Source organism: Puntigrus tetrazona, chromosome 18 (assembly GCF_018831695.1).
Source record: "Puntigrus tetrazona isolate hp1 chromosome 18, ASM1883169v1, whole genome shotgun sequence".
In the NCBI taxonomy this organism is placed as follows: Eukaryota; Metazoa; Chordata; class Actinopteri; order Cypriniformes; family Cyprinidae; genus Puntigrus; species Puntigrus tetrazona.
In genome coordinates this window covers 495752-514765 of record NC_056716.1, presented here as the reverse complement: position 1 = coordinate 514765, position 19014 = coordinate 495752, and the positions used below count along the sequence as shown (strand labels likewise).

Here is a 19014-nt window from a genome sequence, read left to right as displayed (position 1 = left end):
ATTATATTCAAGAGAGTTCTTAATAAGCAATGATATACTTTAAAAGAATTAATTTAACTAACTTCATTAGAACTTAACTCCATTTTTATATGTAATTTCATAATAACTTCTTTTGTTTTGAAAATATTATTGAAATGTATGCCAATTGTACTGACTGTAAAATATATTTCAAAAATGTGAAATGTCGAAAAACACCCTGACAATTTTCTTTCAGCTTCCTATTTAAAGCTAAAAAGGCGGCTATGATTGCCCCTCCTCCACCTCCACCTATTATGCCCCGTTTGATTGAGGATGTGGTGCCTGATGATCGTGATGACCCAGAGATCATCCTCAATACGACCACAGTCAGTCTTTATTACAAAATCGTGTCTGTGTATATACATATATATATATATATATATATATATATATATATATATATATATATAAAAAACACACTCTTTACTCTTGTTTTTTAACTTATGCTTCTCTCCCTTTCTCAACTGTTCAGTACTATTACTCAGTCCGTATCTTCGCCGGTCAAGAACCTAGTGCGGTATGGGTGGGTTGGGTCACCCCAGACTTCCACATGTATGACCTCAACTTTGACCTGTCTAAGGTCCGCACTGTCACTGTGACTGTTGGAGACGACAAGGGCAATATACATGACAGGTGAGACAATATAAAAATTCAGCTCACTGATCTGCCATGTCAAATTACTGAAATGTGGGCCAATGAGGACAAATACAAGGAGCTGCAGTGCGGAGAAGCGTTTAGTTAAAAATAAATGTTCGGTATAGTGAGGTGATGTAGGTGAATATTGATTTTTGGTGATGTAAGAGCGGTGCACCAGTGGCCTAGTTCAGTCACCGACCATCAGAATCAAAAAAAAAAGAAGAGAGATTTTACAGTGTAATGCCTACATTTATAATATTTTCAGTGTGTTATTTTTTATTGAAAACTATAGAAGAATAATAAAATATATATATATTTTCAATAAAAATCTAAATGGCCTGAAACGAATAAATGTATTTTAGAACTAATGAATTTGAGAACTAATTATTCTTTCAGTCTTTTTTCAAGAAAATATATTTAGAATTTTCTTGTGCCAGTGGCAAAGAGTTCTTATTTTAAGCACAAATAATGAAAATTTTCTCTGCTAGAAATAGGGAAAGAAAAATACTTAATGAAAAATGATCTGTGAATAAGATTTCAATTATTAAACTATAAAATGTAAATGTATTCTAGCTAAAAAATATTTTTAGTGTCTCTTATGCTTACCAAGTATGCATTTATTTTATCGGAAGTGCAGTAAAATGCAGTAAAATATCATTACAATTTAAAATACATTTTCTATTTTAATATTTTAATTTATTTTATAAAATATAATTTACTGCTGTGACGTCAAATCTGAAATACCTTCAGTCTTAGGTGACACATAATCTTTCAGAAATCATTGGTGCTCAAGAAACAACATTTATTTGAAAATAGCAGTATTTATTTGAAATAGAATTGTAAAATAACAATTTATATATGCTTTCAAATTAAAATTAATCATTACATAGAAAGACAATAGAAAGAAAGACAGACCAAAAACTTTTTTACGGTATTGTTTTATTGTATCATTTTGATTAAGTTACAAATATGATTATTCCTTACTCAAGAGTGCTTACAATATTTTGCTTGCTTATCAGTATAAAGAGGAGTAACTGCTATATGGTTTGGGGAGGAGAGTTTGGGAGCAGCAACCAGCAGAGGTTCAGCCAAGAGGATCTGGTGATTGGTTGCTTGGTTGACCTGGCAACGGGTCTCATGAATTTCACAGCCAATGGGAAAGAGATCAACACTTTTTACCAGGTAAGTGAAGGTCATCTCTTCAAAGGAGAAACTGTATTTGCACTCAAAAAGTCCCTGCATTATCTTCATTGGAACTCATATTTGTACATATGCTTCTATCAGGTGGAGCCCAACACTAAGCTGTTTCCAGCTGTGTTTGTTTTGCCGACTAGCCAGAACATGCTGCAGCTGGAACTCGGAAAACTCAAGGTCTGCACTATCCTCTGCTTCTGGCATTAAAATCCTCAACGTTCTTTTAGAAATACTTATACTGAACATTTATAGACTTACATGTCTCACATTTTTTCTCTATCCCATAGAATATCATGCCTCTTTCGGCTGCCATGTTCCGTAGTGAGCGCAAGAACCCGGTACCCCAGTGTCCTCCTCGGTTGGATGTTGAGATGCTGACCCCCGTGATCTGGAGCCGGATGCCCAACCACTTCCTGAATCCAAAAGTTGGGAGGGTGAGCGAGAGGCACGGCTGGATGGTGGAATGTACAGAGCCTCTCACCATGATGGCTCTGCATATACCTGAAGAGAACAGGTACAGAAGAAAGAGACAAGAATTTATCTGTGTGCAACCTTGCAACCACCTAGAATCTAGAAACAGCACCCTGCAATGGCCTGGGAAACCTTAGCAAACAGATAGCAACACCCTAGCAAATGCTTAAAAATGACCAACTGCCTACCAACCACCGAGATCAACATTGCAACCACCCAGAACAACACAGAAGCTAGAAACAACACCATATCAGTGGCACAGAAAACCCTAGCAGCTACATAGCAACACCCTAGCAACTGCTTAACAATGACCATGTACACCTTAGCAACTGCCTACCATCCACACAGAACAACTCTCTCCAATACGTTTGGACTGCAGTACCTATTTCAACCACTAGCTAATATTAAAAGGATAGTTCACCCCAAAATTTTAATTAATTGCTCACCCTCATGCAATTCCAAACCTGTAATATTTTTGATGGAATCTAAGAGCTTTCTGACCCTCCATAGACAGCAATGCCACTGGCACATTTAAGGCCCCAAAAAGTAGGAAGAACATTGTTAAAATAACATCACCATTAAAACCTTCAATATTTATTTTTGGCCAGACCTTGTCAAGCCAACATCAAAGTTCGTCCTGCTAGTTTTTTTTTAATCTAGTTGTGTGTTTTTAAATAGTGAACGTGTTTCTCTCCCATATGCAGGTGTATTGACATTCTGGAACTTACTGAGCGTCATGATTTACTGAAGTTCCACTATCACACTCTGATGCTTTATTGCGCCGTGTGTGCATTGGGCAACAACCGTGTGGCCCACGCCCTCTGCAGCCACGTGGACGAATCGCAGCTCTTCTACGCTATCGAGAACACCTACCTGCCCGGCCCTCTCCGCAGCGGCTACTACGACCTTCTCATCAGCATCCACCTGGAGTCAGCCAAACGCAACCGCTTGGGAACCAATCGTGAGTTTATCATTCCCATGACACAAGAGACTCTCAGCATCACGCTTTTCCCAGATGCAGAGGCGGCCCATGACCTGCCAGGAGTGGGTCTCACGACCTGTCTCAGACCCAAGCTGCACTTCTCCCCCATCAACTTTGTGGGTACTGACCCAGACCTCTACACCATAAGCCCCATAATTCCTTTGCAGGTACGATAAGGATACAGTGAGCTCCAAAACTTTTTGCTGGTAGACAGGTGACCTCTTTGTTAACATGCACTCTTTCGTGTCTTACAGGAGCTGAAGACCATGGCTCTAAGCATGCTTACTGAAGCTGTGTTCGACGGCAGCCAGGCCATGCGCGATCCCGTTGGGGGCAGTGTTGAGTTTCACTTCGTTCCTATTCTCAAACTCATCAGCACCCTCCTCATTATGGGCATCTTCAACGATGAAGATGTCAAGCACATTCTCAAGATGATCGATCCCAGTGTGTTCGGAAAGAAAGAGGAGGCAGGAGAGACAGAGGAACCGGAAGAGGAAGCTGCACCCAAGGAGGAAGGAGAGGAGTTGAAAGAGAAGGAAGAAGCGGCTGAAGGAGAAGAGGAAGCCGTGGATGAGGGGGTTGGGGAGGAGGAGGAGGAGGATGAGGAGCTAAAAGCTCTGAAAAAGGAGGAGGGACAAGAAGGAGAAGAGGTTGAGAAGGCAGTAGAGGAGGAAGAGGGAGAGAAGGTGGATGGAGAAAAAGCCGAGGAGGAGAAGGAGGCAGAAGAAGTAGGAGAAGAAGCCAAAGAAGAAGAAGAAGAGGCTCCAGAGGAGGGACTACTTCAAATGAAGCTGCCAGAGTCTGTCAAACTGCAGGCAAGTATCTATCTATGTACTTATTTGTTTTTCTTTTTTACTGTCTAAATATAAATTTCATATTATTATTATATATACTGTATATTATGTGTATTCTCTTGTTTGTATGTTTTAGTAATACTGACTCTGTGTTTCTCCCTCTCTTTCAGATGTGTACCCTTCTGCAATATTTCTGTGACTGTGAGCTCAGACACAGAGTCGAGGCAATTTTGGCATTCTCTGATAAATTTGTACAGCAGATCCAGTCAAACCAGCGTGAACGATACAATGACCTAATGAGAGCATTTACAATGTCTGCTGCAGAGACCGCTCGAAGGACCAGAGAGTTTCGCTCTCCTCCTCAGGAACAGGTATATTCCACAACTTTTGGTAACACTTTATTTTCAAATGTCCTTGCTACATGTTACATGTACTTACTATTACAGTTTTTCTCTATAGCTTTGACACATTTTTAGAAACAGTCTTACCATTCTCTTAACCGTGAGCGCAAATGTCCCAACTGTTTGCTTTATTGCATGTCTGCAAATATAGCTACTCACCCAAAACGTGTAATTCATGCTTCAAAACGTAGTTATCGTGGCCATGGCCACCAAAGTATTTTTGCCATTGTGTGAGCCATACTCGTCAAAATGTTTAGTGGTTTTTTCACAGTCAACCACGGAAATGGTTTTATACAAATAAATATATAGATAGATACATAGGCAATATTACATAGAAAAAAAGTATATGAACATTTATAGTTATACAGTACATTTATTTTTGTACAGATGTATTACATGTAAAGTGAAATCTTGCTTTATATTTCTTATGTTACCACAAATATACAAAAAGTAGGTAATTTTCCAATTTAGCAGACATTACAAACAATGTCATTGTGTAAATGCCAATTTTTCGTAACTGAATGGATCATTTTGAATGTGATGGCTTATACCATGAAAACTGATTGAGAAGTTGTGAAGAGTTCCAGTTCCAGTTTTTCTCAGTTGCTAAATCACTAAAACACATTGGCTGAACAAGTTGAACAAACCTCATTTAGTTAGTCTGTTGTCAATACCTTAAACCATTTCACATAATAAAACACAGTTTGCATATCTCACTTTTCAGCAAAGCTCTAAACACATTCTTATTCTACTGTGTGAGGAACCCTCACAGTACTGAACATCCATACGTCTATTCTGTACATTTTCCCCAGTGCTTGTCCCATAAGGTCATGAGGCTGAAGCCTTTCCTGGGTCAGGATGACCAGTCCCACACACAATTTCATGTTCACACTCACTTACAGTCTTCAGTTCTGTCTTTTATGTCTCCTGATTGTGAGAGAAGCCCAGAGGAAACCAACATCAACACAGAGAGAACACAAAAGTTTTGTTTAAATCATTGTATTACGAACAAAATGTGTGTTATCTGAATGAGAACTGTTCGCAGTGTTACGATGAAACAAGCTGATTTTGAGGCCGATATGAAGTGTTTTGTTGGTCTGAGTGACTTTTGAAAGTGAAATGAAGCCTTTGGTCAAGATTCATGTTGGTAATGCAGACTGTGTGAACAGTTTTGAAAATGTAGTTTCAGTATCGAACAATGCTTGTTAGCGGTTAAAAAAACTGATGGTTTCAGGAAATAGAGCAAGGTTTCAGAAATTGTTTAGCAAGTGAGAAAAACTAAGTGAGGATTGACTCATCGGTTTTGATCAACAAGACATATGCAGTTAGTTGTGCGAACTGCAGGCTTACTGTTTTCACACGTGTGCCAAAGCATTTGCAATTTGCTCAAATCTAAAAGTCCAATCTGAGCAAGAAGCTAATTGTTCAGAAATCTGAACTTATTGTTACGGAAAAAATATATAATATACAGTATAATAACAAATAATTATGCATAATTACATGCAAGTAACCCTAAGTCAAACACTATCAAAATAGTAAGAACATGTAGTTCATGCTCAGTACTCAAATTTATATTCACACTGTAACAGTACAGTGTAACCCAACTATTCATTTTTTTGCTTACGGTTTTATTTACTTTCAGGGTGACTAATCACTGATTGTGTGCATATATGTAGGTGTTCCTGTTGACTAATTTCAAGCACGGCCCAGAAGAAGAGGATTGCCCCGTGCCAGAGGAAGTGCGGGAAACCCTCCAGAGTTTCCACAATGAGCTGCTGAATCACTGTGGTCAGTGTTCAAAATATCTCACAAAAATCATGGCACATCAACTAAACACCAAGCAGCTGCTGCTGCAAAATCATCTTGTGATCAAATCCTCCATAACTACTTTTTTTTTTTTCGTTTGAGGATTCAAAAAAGTTCTACACAAAAAAAATAATGTGTTGCTGTTTGTTTTTTTAAATTTCAGGTGTCCATGTAGAGGAAGAAGCAGAGGAAGAAGAGGTAGAGGCATCTCTGAGAGGAAGACTGCTCAGTTTAGTGGAGAAGATCAAGACCTTTAGGAAGAAAAAGGAGGAAGAGGAGCCAGAACCAGAGGAAGAGCCCAAACCCAGTGAGTAAACGTAGTTCACCTCATCAAATGAATGCTATTATAGATCAGTTTTCGCTTTTATTTCAAAATTGTACTGTTTTAAATGTTAGTCTAACATTTCCAGAACATTTTACGTCTCAGGTACTTTACAAGAACTGATATCCCACACAATGATCCACTGGGCACAGGAGTCCTTTATTCAGAACCCTGAGCTGGTGCGGCTCATGTTCAGTCTTCTTCATCGGCAGTATGACGCTCTGGGAGAGCTGATCCGTGCCCTGCCAAAGGCCTATGCCATCAACGCTGTGTCCGTACAGGACACAATGGACCTGCTGGAGTGCCTGGGACAGATCCGTTCCCTTCTCATCGTCCAGATGGGCCCGGAAGAGGAGAGGCTTATGATTCAGAGCATTGGGTGGGCATAAATAACCAGTCTTTTTCTTTTCTTTCATTCAGCCTCTTATTATTAAAGCTTCTTATGCGCACCATGGCTGTGTTTTTTATTCTTAAATGTTAAATAAATTTTAAATGAATATTTTCTATTTCAGTATATTTTATTTAAATGCAGTTTATTCCTGTTATGGCACAGCTGGCATTATTCCAGTCCTCAGTGTCACATGATATTTCAGAAATCATTCTAATATGTTTTCATATTGGATGAAATATGCAGCATTTCTTCCTGTTATCAATGCAAAAGAGCTTCTTTGTTTTTAGTATTCTTTAAATCGAAAGTTTAAAGGATCTCTCTGGTTTAAAAATCTTTCTGACCATAACTGTACTGTACCTAGTTGTCCTCATGCCCTGAACTTCTCTAGATTCTTTACGTTTAGCTAGACACTATATATTTTGTATCATGTGTAGTATTTTAAAACATATTCTTTCCTGTTTTATAGGAACATCATGAACAACAAGGTGTTCTACCAGCACCCTAACCTGATGCGAGCTCTAGGTATGCATGAGACGGTCATGGAGGTTATGGTCAATGTACTGGGAGGTGGAGGAGACTCTAAGGTACTAAAAACATAAAACTGATATTCCTTGACAAGGATCTCACTCTGTCATTGAAATCCATGTGAAGGGAAACAACCTTTTTTTTCTATTTATAGGAAATTAGATTCCCGCAAATGGTTACCAGTTGCTGTCGCTTCCTGTGCTACTTCTGCAGGATCAGCCGTCAGAACCAGCGCTCCATGTTTGACCACCTCTCATACCTGCTGCAGAACAGTGGCATTGGATTGGGTCGGTCTCTTTGTAAAACTTAACTGACATAGATTGCATATTTTTATTATTGTTAGGCTTGTTCACATCAATGAGAGCGATTTTGATAATAACTCAATGGAATGAGAATACAAAAGTCCGCAGATTAATACAACACATAGGAAAGATATTGTTGGAATGAGATTCAAACTATTTTTTTCCAGCTAATGAATGATAAAAAAATGTGTTTTGATGTGGATGCTTGATTATTGTTGTTTTTATTAACGCTTTACAATTATCCGTTTATTAACGATAACTACAACATTAGTCTTATTTAATGTTAACTATTGTTAATTTTAACATTTACTTACATGTTTTTTATCAAAGTTGTATCTGTTGACATTAGATATTACAATTGACACGATGAATAGCCAATGAACAATTGCATTTTTATTCACTAACATTGACAAAGATTAAAAAATGCTATTGCAATAAAATATATTGTTAATTGTTAGTTTATGTTAGCTAATCTTTTGACTAATATTAAATATATAAAATGTATTGTTAGGGGTTACATAAATGTGTGAATACTTAATGCATCTAGTTCTTTTTAAAAAAAATTATATTAAAATAATACAATTTAGTGTTACTCTTTATTGTTTTGTTCTGTTTTAAATCATTTGTAATTGTGTGTGTTGCTTTTTTAGGGATGCGTGGATCTACTCCTCTGGATGTTGCTGCTGCATCTTGCATCGACAACAATGAACTAGCCCTGGCTCTGCAAGAGCAAGACCTTGAGATGGTAAAGCTCTGAACAAATTGTATTTTGTAGCTAATAATTTTATAATGTAGGCATAAAACTCATCGGTTTCCTGTGTCATTCAGGTGGTGACGTATCTGGCTGGATGCGGCCTTCGAATGTGCCCCATGCTTCTGTCTAAAGGCTACCCTGACATCGGATGGAATCCAGGTGGAGGAGAGAGATATCTGGACTTCCTGCGTTTTGCCGTGTTTGTAAACGGTGAGCGCATTAAATGGAATTTTGTTTCTAACCCCTCTGTTTGAAGGCATTCATATATAAACTTTGTGTCTCCCCCTGCAGGTGAGAGCGTAGAGGAAAACGCCAATGTGGTTGTTCGTCTGTTGATTCGCCGACCTGAGTGCTTCGGCCCCGCTCTGAGAGGAGAGGGTGGTGCAGGTCTGTTAGCCGCCATCGAAGAGGCCATTAAGATCTCTGAGGACCCTGCCAGAGATGGGCCTACTCCTAAAAAGGACAGACGATTCATGTAAGGAATGCTTGGATTTTCCTTTTCATTTAAAGAATTTATCATTTTATCTCCATTTTTGTGTCGTGATCGGTTCACAGGTTTGGAGGGGAGGAGCAACACGAAGAGAACAGAGTACATCTTGGAAATGCTATCATGTCGTTTTACTCTGCTCTCATTGACTTGCTGGGTCGCTGTGCTCCTGAGATGCATGTAAGTAAAACATCCCTGTGAAGTCAACAATAAACAATATTTTTTGTTTTGGAAAGAATCCTCCTTTGCCCCTAAAGGGTGATCGAAATTAAGCAAAAATAATATTTAAAATAGGTTAATTTCTATTCTTTGATGTTTATTTCTATAAAAGATGGTATATAAGATGAAGGTCATTTGTACAGATTTCATATGGTCTTTATTTTTAATCCTGTTCTTTACCCGCAGCTGATCCAAGCAGGTAAAGGTGAAGCTTTGAGAATCAGAGCCATCTTGAGGTCTCTCGTACCCATTGAAGACCTGGTGGGAGTCATCAGCCTTCCTGTTCAGATCCCTACCTTTGGCAAAGGTACACAAAATGGTCACCATGTGATCATTTCTTATTTTCAATATTATTTTCTTTTCTTTTTTTAGAGGTATAAACAGGCTCTCATACTTCTTTATACTTTTCTCATTTTTCTCATAGATGGTCAGATTGTTGAGCCAAAAATGTCAGCGAGTTTCGTGCCAGACCACAAAGCCTCCATGGTGCTTTTCTTGGACAGAGTGTATGGCATTGATAACCAGGACTTCCTGTTGCATGTGCTAGAGGTGGGCTTCCTGCCCGATATGAGAGCCTCTGCCTCTCTAGATACGGTGAGTTTTTATTATTTTTTTTGCAATATTTCATCATCAGATCTTTACTTTTCATAATATAATACAATATAAATAGTAAGTATTGAATTTAACACTGATATTAATTGTGATCCTCCAGGTGGCATTCAGCACCACAGAGATGGCTCTGGCACTAAACCGTTACCTGTGCTCAGCTGTGCTTCCTCTGCTCACAAAGTGTGCCCCACTGTTCGCTGGCACAGACCACCGCGCCATCATGATCGATTCGATGCTTCACACCATCTACAGACTGTCCCGTGGCCGTGCACTTACCAAGGCCCAGAGAGATGTCATTGAGGACTGCCTTATGTCTCTTGTCAAGTAAGATCACTCGAATGTAGAAATGTCTACTTAAAGAGGTTATCAGATGCCCGTTTACCCAAGTTCATATTCAAGTTGAAGTCTGTAATATAATTTGGTTAAAGTTTCTCAATGGGAAAACAACACCCCTATTGCCCTTTTCACAGCAAGCCATTTCAGTGTTTTTTTCTTTAAATGCTAATGAGCTCTGCTATCCCCGCCCCTCTCCTTCTATGGGGCGATGCACAGTTCTCAGAGAGACTGTAAACGTTAGCACATTATTAAGAAAGGCAATTTGCAAAATTAATTAAAAACGCTTCTTCTGGAGGTAAAGCTGAATCAGAAATTATTTGCACGAACATAGATGCATTTAGGCATATCGGGGTTCAAAAACAAACACACTCCACTGCATCGTCAGCAGCTCAGATGTCAGGAGTAAATGATATAGGATGTTCGTTATTACATCCAACAACAAAATACCTGAAATGTAAAAAAATGTATACCTAATTTGTCTGGTTATTGTTGGTTGTGTACACACACTGCCAACACACATTGCAGTTCAAACAACATTTTGAATCCGATGACCCCTTTAAAATTGTTTAGCTAATAAAGTAATGTTTGTGTGTTTTAGGTATTTGCGGCCATCTATGTTACAGCATCTGTTGAGAAGGCTGGTGTTTGATGTGCCAATCTTAAACGAGTATGCCAAGATGCCCCTCAAGGTATGCAAGTACAGTTAATTAATTAGTTATGTAAATTTTTTTTTTTCTTGTGCTCATATTTTGTGCTTTAATTTCATTTAGTTGTTGACCAATCACTATGAGCGCTGCTGGAAGTATTACTGCCTGCCAAATGGATGGGCGAACTTTGGAGTCACATCAGAGGAAGAGCTGCATCTCTCTCGCAAACTCTTCTGGGGAATCTTTGAGTCCCTCGCACACAAGGTTTGACAAACATGGATAGTCTCAACAGATTTGAGCCGAAAAGCCTGTGTACACTTACATGCCGTCTCATCTTTGTAGAAATTTGATGCAGAGTTGTTTAAGATCGCCATGCTCTGTATCTGTGCCATTGCTGGTGCCATCCCTCCAGACTATGTGGATGCTAGCTATTCATCTATGACTGAGAAGAAAGCTTCTGTTGACGCTGAGGGAAACTTTGACCCCAAACCAGTGGAAACAACAAAGTGAGAAAATGTGCAATTACAGTGTACATTTTTTAATGCATAGCAATTTTAATAGTCTAAATTTTAGTATAATAGTCATATTTTAATTTAACTGCTAACTTACTATTAATTAGCAACAAATTAAGAGTTTATTGAGGTTATTAAGTTAATTATATTTTAATTATATTATATTAATTATACTATAATAATAAATTATAAATATTATATTAAAATGTTTATGGCCTGGTTTCATAGACAGGAGTTATAGTTCAATTAGGATGTGTCTTAGAAAAAACATTATTGGTGTGCATTGGGGTTAAAAAAATACCCATCCTTAGCTGATCACGTTTAACTTCATTGACAATAACAGAAATAATTGTTTTGAGGGAGTCAAAAAATTGTATTTAAATGAATAATGGTAACTTAATGATTATAATTCGCAGCACCATCATTCCTGAGAGACTCGATGCCTTCATTAACAAATTTGCTGAGCACACGCATGATAAATGGGCCTTTGAGAAGGTTAGTGTCAGCATTCACGATCATTTGTGAAAGCCAGGGGTATTGTGGGATGGGAAATAGGCTTTGCAACCTTTTGCTTCCATCTTCCAGATCCAAAACAACTGGACATATGGTGAGGTTTTAGATGAGAACAGCAAAACTCACCCCATGCTGCGGCCATACAAGACTTTCTCAGAGAAGGTGTGAATAGATGTTCTTTAATCATCTTCTTGGTTGTTATAGTTGGTTTTCCAGAATCAAGGTCAAATTCTCTTTTCAATTTTCTCTAGGATAAAGAGATCTATCGCTGGCCTATTAAAGAGTCCATCAAGGCCATGCTGGCATGGGAATGGACTCTGGAGAAAGCCAGAGATGGAGAAACTGAGAAAACAGAAGTAAAGGCCACCAGGAAGATCTCCCAGACTGCTCAGGTAACAGAGAGATGGAAAAAATAAGATTTAAAAAGCATGTTTTGCGAACACATTGTGCATAACTATATATATATATATATATATATATATATATATATATATATATATATCTCCTGCAGGCCACCTATGATCCCAGCCAGGGATACTCTCCCCAGCCAGTGGACTTGACAGGCATGGCCTTGTCCAGAGAGCTACAGGTATGTTTTTTTTAATTAATTCAGTATAAGACTATAACTTCGGTATGCAGAAGTCCTTGTGATTGATTCATTTCTCATGTTTCAGTCCATGGCAGAACAGCTTGCTGAGAATTACCATAATACTTGGGGCCGCAAGAAAAAGATGGAGCTGCAAGCCAAGGGTATAATTGCATATTTTATTCAGCACATCGTGTTTTCTGCACAAAATAATGTTCAGATGTACTGTTTTTGAAATAAATCCGTGGGCTGTCTCCTACATTTTTTTGCGTTAACAGGTGGTGGCACCCATCCTTTGTTGGTACCATATGATACACTGACTGCCAAAGAGAAGACGAGAGACAGAGAGAAAGCCCAAGACCTGCTCAAATTCCTCCAGTTTAATGGCTACGCTGTCACCAGGTACCACCAACAAACGTCACAGTGACTCAAAAATCAAAAATTACCGTTTCTTGTTGCTCTTCTTTGGCAGTAGTTGAAGTTTCTTAAGTTTTATTAAGAATTTTGAAAGCCAGTGAACAATAAATCTGATTTTACACACAAAATCTGTAGACTGTACTTCCCAATAGGGCTCCAATTCTTCTTAGGACAGCAACATTTTGTGTTGTAATTGTTTAAACATATGATTTATACATCATTATACACCATTATACATTAATACATGACCATTTTTTAAAAGTTAATTTAGTTTCTTTTTTTTTTTTCTCTCTTCCTGACTTTTTCTTCTCCAGAGGTTTGAAGGACATGGAACAGGAGATTTCTTCCATTGAGAAGCGCTTCGCTTATGGGTTCCTGCAGAAGCTGTTGAAGTGGATGGAGATTGCCCAGGAGTTTATTGCTCATCTTGGTATATATTCACAGATCCATAGATGCTTTCTCAGAACCGTATGCACTTGAAGTTGTATATTTCTTTTTATGTTAAATGTGTCTGTTACTCCAGAGGCTGTTGTGAGCAGCGGAAGAGTTGAGAAATCCCCTCACGAACAGGAGATTAAGTTTTTTGCCAAGGTGAGACGCCTTTGACCGGAATGTGAGTGCATGTTGAATAAAACCGCTCAGAGGGAATTAGTTGGAAGAGATACAGACTTTCCAACCTACGGACCTCAGCCTCTCAATCTTTGCTCTTCTTTTTATATTCTTTTCATGTAGATTCTGCTTCCTTTGGTGAACCAGTACTTTAAGAATCACTGCCTGTATTTCCTGTCCACACCTGCTAAAGTCCTGGGCAGTGGTGGTCATGCCTCCAACAAAGAGAAGGAGATGATTGCCAGGTAACTAATGCTGCAGAGCTTTATTATTCTGTGGTAACCGAGTCAAGATTTTACCTTAAAGATTTGATTTGATTACGTGAATGTTTACAGAACTTCTTTAAATGATGTTAGTTTTGATGTTGCGACCTGTCACATCCTCTCTGCTCCTCACACTTCTTCTTGCCTGTGGTTTTTTCTCTGCCCCTTCCTGGAGTATTTTCCCACGGGTTCCCTCATCCTTTTTTTTATATTTATCTTTTATGGATCACATTATTTTGCTCTTACTTTTCCATCATCTTAACCTCACCCTTTTATTCCTTCTCATTGCATTTCCTCTTTCCCAACATCCATCCCTCTTTTTTCTTCTTTTTCTGTCTATGTATTTTCTATCTCAGTATCTTCTGTAAGTTGGCCGGTCTGGTGAGACACAGGGTTTCCCTCTTTGGTAAGAATCCTGCATGATGACCTGATTGCACATTTCATTTTTCATTTCATTCGCATCATCCCCTTTTACTTTAATGTTTTACATCATCAGTACATCCATTCCTAATAGTTCCACTTATTTGCTCTGAGTTCTTTCTTTCTTTCTTTCCTATTTATTTGAATAACGAAGAATTACTATTAAATCATCATAAAAAAAGTGGTATTTTTAAAATTCATTAATTTAAATGAAGTAAAGTAAAAGTATTGAAACTGTCAAGTATTTTATTTTATTAGTGTAAATAAGTATCGTATTTAATTTCTTTAAAAAAAATAAAAATAAAAAAACATAAATATGTGGTTTTTAATTTTAGTTTCTTGCTTTCTTTTAAAGAATAATAACTTAAAATATCATAAATATTTTAAATTCAATAATTTGAATGACGTAAAATAACAATGAAACAGGTATTTTTTTGAATTATAAAAAAAAAAATGGCATAAATAAGCAGAATTATTTAGTTCCATTTAAGCAAAAAAATTAAATATGTGGTATATGTGTTATTTAATTTTAGTTTCTTTCTTTCTTTCTTTCTCTGGGTGGTTGTCTAATGATTTGCTGTGCTTTGCTTACGTTGGTGCATCATTTGCAGTGTTGGCTCAGTATTCCTAGAGAAAGAATAATTATCATAGGAGTTCTGTATTTCAGATGAATATCTGCTCTGGCTTAATTCTACCACTTCATGCTATATCCGTGTCATATAAAGTAGCATAGTTTTCTCAGTCCACATGCTGTGGGTGAAAATAAAAGGCCTGTGTCATGCTCTGAATGTTTGTGTGTGCAGGCACTGATGCCTCAGCAGTGGTCAACTGTCTCCATATTCTTTCCCGCTCACTGGATGCCAGGTATGTTTGTTGACCCCATGATTCCCTATGTTTTACTGACATCCTTAAATTAGGTTTATGAATGTGTGTCTTTTGTCTTTTATTTTTCATTCTCTTCCAGAACTGTGATGAAATCTGGGCCTGAGATTGTGAAGGCTGGTCTGCGCTCTTTCTTTGAGAGTGCTGCCGATGACATTGAGAAGATGGTTGAGAACCTGAAACTAGGGAAAGTGTCCACCAAAAATCAGGTCAGATGTAAACATAGCCCTGTTCTAAGAGATGTCCCTCTGTTCTTGGTCAAAGATGTTAAATTAAGCCTCTCTCTGTCTCTAACAGGTGAAAGGTGTATCTCAGAACATTAGCTACACCACCACTGCTCTTCTCCCAGTGCTCACCTCTCTATTCGACCACATCGCCCAGCACCAGTTTGGAGATGATGTCATGTGTGAGTTATTTTCACAGTTTTTGTTTAACTTGAATAAATGTACATTTGCTTCGTTCATAAATAGATTCATTTATTAGACTATTGCAGGAATTAAAATAAAATAGCAATAGTGAAAATGGAAGTAACTGAAATGTAAGTTTAATAAATTTTACAGTACAATAAAAATCAAATGTAATTTAATTTAAATCATAAATGGTTTAAATGAGTAGTATAATCACATTTAAATTTAAATTAAAATAAGAATGGTGTAAATAAGTAGTATTATCGAATTAGATTTTATTTAATGTAATTTTTATATATATATATATATATATATATATATATAGATAGATAGATAGATAGATAGATAGATAGATAGATAGATATGCGTGCATATATAGTTGAATATATTGAGTGTAGCTTAACATAAAATGACGATAAATGACATAAGCAGTATTGTCTAAAGTAGAATAACAGTGAAAATGACTTAAAAAGTGTTTTTTTTCATTTAATTTAATTTCAGACACGAAAATCTAATTGAAAGTTAGAAAATAAAAATGTAGAATAAATCTGCAAATAATTTTGCTGTTGTAATTGTTGTATATGGTAGATCACTCACTGTCCTTCTCTCTCTCTCTTCATCACAGTGGATGACTTGCAGATATCCTGTTACCGTATCATGTGCAGTATCTATTCTCTGGGCACTGTAAAGACCCCTCACGCTGAGAAGTAAGAAACAGCTTTTGTTTGTTTTTATGTGAACCCTTTTTTCAAAATGTGTTGTTAATGGAAGCTATGTTGCGATATCACAGCCAAAGACCGGCTCTAGGAGAATGTCTGGCTCATCTGGCAGCTGCCATGCCTGTTGCCTTTCTGGAGCCTCTCCTCAACGAGTTCAACGCATACTCAGTGTACACTACCAAAACCCCTCGAGAGAGAACAAGTCGGTATCTCACTTTGAATGTATTCCATAGATACTGTGATGAGCTATTGCTTCCTTAACTGGCTTATCATTTATGTTTTAGTCCTGGGTCTGCCCAGTCAAGTGCAGGAGCTCTGTCTGGACATCCCTGAGCTGGAGTTGTTGATGAAAGAGATCGGGGATCTGGCAGAGTCTGGGGCACGTTACACAGAGATGCCCCACGTGATTGAGATCACCCTGCCCATGTTGTGCAACTATCTGCCCCGCTGGTGGGAGAGAGGACCTGAGAACTTCCCAGAACAGGAAGGCTGTCTGTGCACGGATGTCACCTCAGAACAGCTCAATCAGCTCCTGGGTAGCATCATGAAGATTGTAGTCAATAACCTGGGCATTGATGAAGCTTCCTGGATGAAGAGATTGGCAGGTGAGGGGAAACCAAACGTGGAGTCTTCAAAAAAGAGCAGTCAATACCAACAATTTAATTATCCTGATATTCCTCTGCAGTGTTTGCTCAGCCCATTGTGAGCAGGGCGAAGCCTGAGATGCTCAAGTCTCACTTCATTCCAACCATGGAGAAGCTGAAGAAACGTTGTGGAAAGGTGGTCGCCGAGGAGGATCAGCTACGTATGGAGGGGAAAACAGAGGTGGACAGTGAGCAGGGAACCATTCGAGATGAGTTCGCTGTGCTCTGCAGGGATCTGTATGCTCTTTACCCGCTACTCATCCGTTACGTGGACAACAACAGGTATCTTTCATCCACAGGATGGTTTTATCATGCTGTTTCAAGCTTTATTTTTGTGCAACTATCTGGTATCTATCAACTAGATTGCCAACTGAAGTAACTTCAAATACTTTCCAGGTACTGATTTAGGATTCTTTTTTTTTTTACAAGACTTTTAGCAAACGTACATTTGGACACTTACAGTTATATATGCTTTAAGTAAATAAATGGATAGCGTACTTCACCTCAAAATGTCCTTCTGATTTGGTAACCCCAAGGAAATCCAAGTTTTCAGTGATTTATTTTTTCTTTGGTAGAACAGAAGCTTTTGCTCACTGTACCTTACTGCTTCATTAAATGCAAGTCAACGACTTATAAAAAACAGGCAAAATTAGAATAATATATGCGGATATTGAAGTCTTATGAAGCCAAAATGATTAAAACTACATTAAAATGTTACTATTCTCATAGAATTACAAACTTTCTAGTTATTATTATAGTCATCATCCTTGGTGTTAGTGACCCTTAAGACTGTTGTTCTGTAGATTTGGTTCTTTGTGTCGTTTAAAGGGCGAGATGGTTGACCTGTCCTGACCCTGATGCTGAGGACCTCTTCAGGATGGTTGGAGAAGTCTTTATCTTCTGGTCCAAATCTCACGTAAGTTGTTTTTTTAGTTAAAATCCCATTGTCTTGTCTCATGTCTAGTTTTTTAATTGCTTCTTTGTCTCCTTCAACAGGTCTTTAACTTCTAGTCTCTTCTTATTTCTTTTCATCTTGTCTCCACTTGTTTGCTGTGCTTTCACTTTTCTTGTCTCCTTTTGTCTCTTCTTGTCTCTCTTCCCATTCCTTTCCACTTTTCTAATAACTATTTTATTGTTCTTTACAGAATTTCAAGCGCGAGGAGCAGAACTTTGTGGTGATGAACGAGATCAACAACATGTCCTTCCTCACTGCTGACAGCAAAAGCAAGATGAGCAAGGTGAGTTTGTCCAATTAATTAGAATTTCAATGTAAAATTTGTTTACTTTCTCCATCATGTCAAACTGTTATTAAATAATTGATTTCTAGGCATTTTTAAATGAATTTAAAATGGTTAGATGTGTTACTCCATGTCTTCAGTCGACTGCTGACCTCATGTCCTGTTCAGGACGTACACTGTTTCTACTCTCACAGTGGGTTTTTAGATCCATTGGTGTTTTTCCTGTCTGTGAGGGATTGAGTTTTAACAGTGCTGTCTCTCTCTGTGTCCTGTCTCGCTGTGGATTCGGGGTGTGTAGGCCGGAGACGGAGAGGTCAGACCGTGTTTCTGCACGATAAAAAAAAAAGAGCTGTGCTGATCGCATGGCGCACGAGCAGGGCTTTTCATCAAATTCCCACACACCGGCAAACACGCACACATACACAACAGCCCGAAGTTCATACCCTCATTCATTGCCAGTGTGTGTGATGTTTGTTGGTACCTTGTTTGATGAAAGCCCTCAGCCATAGACTTTAGTCTCAGGATCATGGCACCCCTTTTCAGCTGGATCTTTAACTCTCGCTGGATCTGAGTTCCATCATCCTGACAGTGATTTTGATTGATGTGCCTCTGATGGATTTTGACTGCTGCAAGTTATTGCAGACCTGTCTGGTTCCTTTTCTTTCTTTTAGTGCTGTTGTCCAGTTTGATGTTAATGTTTGATGTTACTGTTTTTTCCCCCACAAGCTCTGGTGGTAATGCTCCCTCACTAGGAGCAAAAAAAAAACTCATCGTCAAATCATTTCCCATCACTTAATCTTCACAGATTTCAGGGAAATGTATGAGCACATTGGTAATGTAGGGAAGGGAACATGACTTGTGAGGGAACAGTTCTCATTACATCTCTCATCTAATATTTCCCTCCCTTTGT

General features: G+C 38.2%; 1 protein-coding gene across 21 annotated transcripts in view; it reads left to right on the top strand.

Moving 5' to 3' along the window:
- ryr1b (ryanodine receptor 1b (skeletal)) overlaps nucleotides 1-19014 on the top strand; it is a 77249-nt gene that overhangs the window by 30721 nt on the left and 27514 nt on the right. For 17 of the 21 annotated variants that reach the window (XM_043265001.1, XM_043264994.1, XM_043264998.1 and 14 more), the window contains 43 exons: nucleotides 215-344; nucleotides 491-651; nucleotides 1674-1836; nucleotides 1939-2025; nucleotides 2136-2362; nucleotides 3024-3468; nucleotides 3556-4116; nucleotides 4266-4466; nucleotides 6173-6284; nucleotides 6466-6609; nucleotides 6730-7003; nucleotides 7482-7599; nucleotides 7695-7827; nucleotides 8493-8587; nucleotides 8671-8806; nucleotides 8888-9071; nucleotides 9152-9263; nucleotides 9489-9609; nucleotides 9727-9896; nucleotides 10015-10235; nucleotides 10846-10936; nucleotides 11018-11158; nucleotides 11237-11400; nucleotides 11823-11901; nucleotides 11992-12081; nucleotides 12171-12311; nucleotides 12431-12508; nucleotides 12594-12669; nucleotides 12784-12907; nucleotides 13237-13352; nucleotides 13446-13513; nucleotides 13655-13776; nucleotides 14151-14200; nucleotides 15018-15078; nucleotides 15179-15305; nucleotides 15394-15502; nucleotides 16129-16210; nucleotides 16294-16424; nucleotides 16507-16827; nucleotides 16908-17148; nucleotides 17695-17782; nucleotides 18012-18104; nucleotides 18403-18417. In XM_043265001.1, the coding sequence (XP_043120936.1) occupies nucleotides 215-344; nucleotides 491-651; nucleotides 1674-1836; nucleotides 1939-2025; nucleotides 2136-2362; nucleotides 3024-3468; nucleotides 3556-4116; nucleotides 4266-4466; nucleotides 6173-6284; nucleotides 6466-6609; nucleotides 6730-7003; nucleotides 7482-7599; nucleotides 7695-7827; nucleotides 8493-8587; nucleotides 8671-8806; nucleotides 8888-9071; nucleotides 9152-9263; nucleotides 9489-9609; nucleotides 9727-9896; nucleotides 10015-10235; nucleotides 10846-10936; nucleotides 11018-11158; nucleotides 11237-11400; nucleotides 11823-11901; nucleotides 11992-12081; nucleotides 12171-12311; nucleotides 12431-12508; nucleotides 12594-12669; nucleotides 12784-12907; nucleotides 13237-13352; nucleotides 13446-13513; nucleotides 13655-13776; nucleotides 14151-14200; nucleotides 15018-15078; nucleotides 15179-15305; nucleotides 15394-15502; nucleotides 16129-16210; nucleotides 16294-16424; nucleotides 16507-16827; nucleotides 16908-17148; nucleotides 17695-17782; nucleotides 18012-18104; nucleotides 18403-18417 (6403 nt within the window). The remainder of the gene's footprint in view (nucleotides 1-214; nucleotides 345-490; nucleotides 652-1673; nucleotides 1837-1938; nucleotides 2026-2135; nucleotides 2363-3023; nucleotides 3469-3555; nucleotides 4117-4265; nucleotides 4467-6172; nucleotides 6285-6465; nucleotides 6610-6729; nucleotides 7004-7481; nucleotides 7600-7694; nucleotides 7828-8492; nucleotides 8588-8670; nucleotides 8807-8887; nucleotides 9072-9151; nucleotides 9264-9488; nucleotides 9610-9726; nucleotides 9897-10014; nucleotides 10236-10845; nucleotides 10937-11017; nucleotides 11159-11236; nucleotides 11401-11822; nucleotides 11902-11991; nucleotides 12082-12170; nucleotides 12312-12430; nucleotides 12509-12593; nucleotides 12670-12783; nucleotides 12908-13236; nucleotides 13353-13445; nucleotides 13514-13654; nucleotides 13777-14150; nucleotides 14201-15017; nucleotides 15079-15178; nucleotides 15306-15393; nucleotides 15503-16128; nucleotides 16211-16293; nucleotides 16425-16506; nucleotides 16828-16907; nucleotides 17149-17694; nucleotides 17783-18011; nucleotides 18105-18402; nucleotides 18418-19014) is intronic. The other 4 variants (XM_043265010.1, XM_043265007.1, XM_043264996.1 and 1 more) reach the window with 1 other exon arrangement.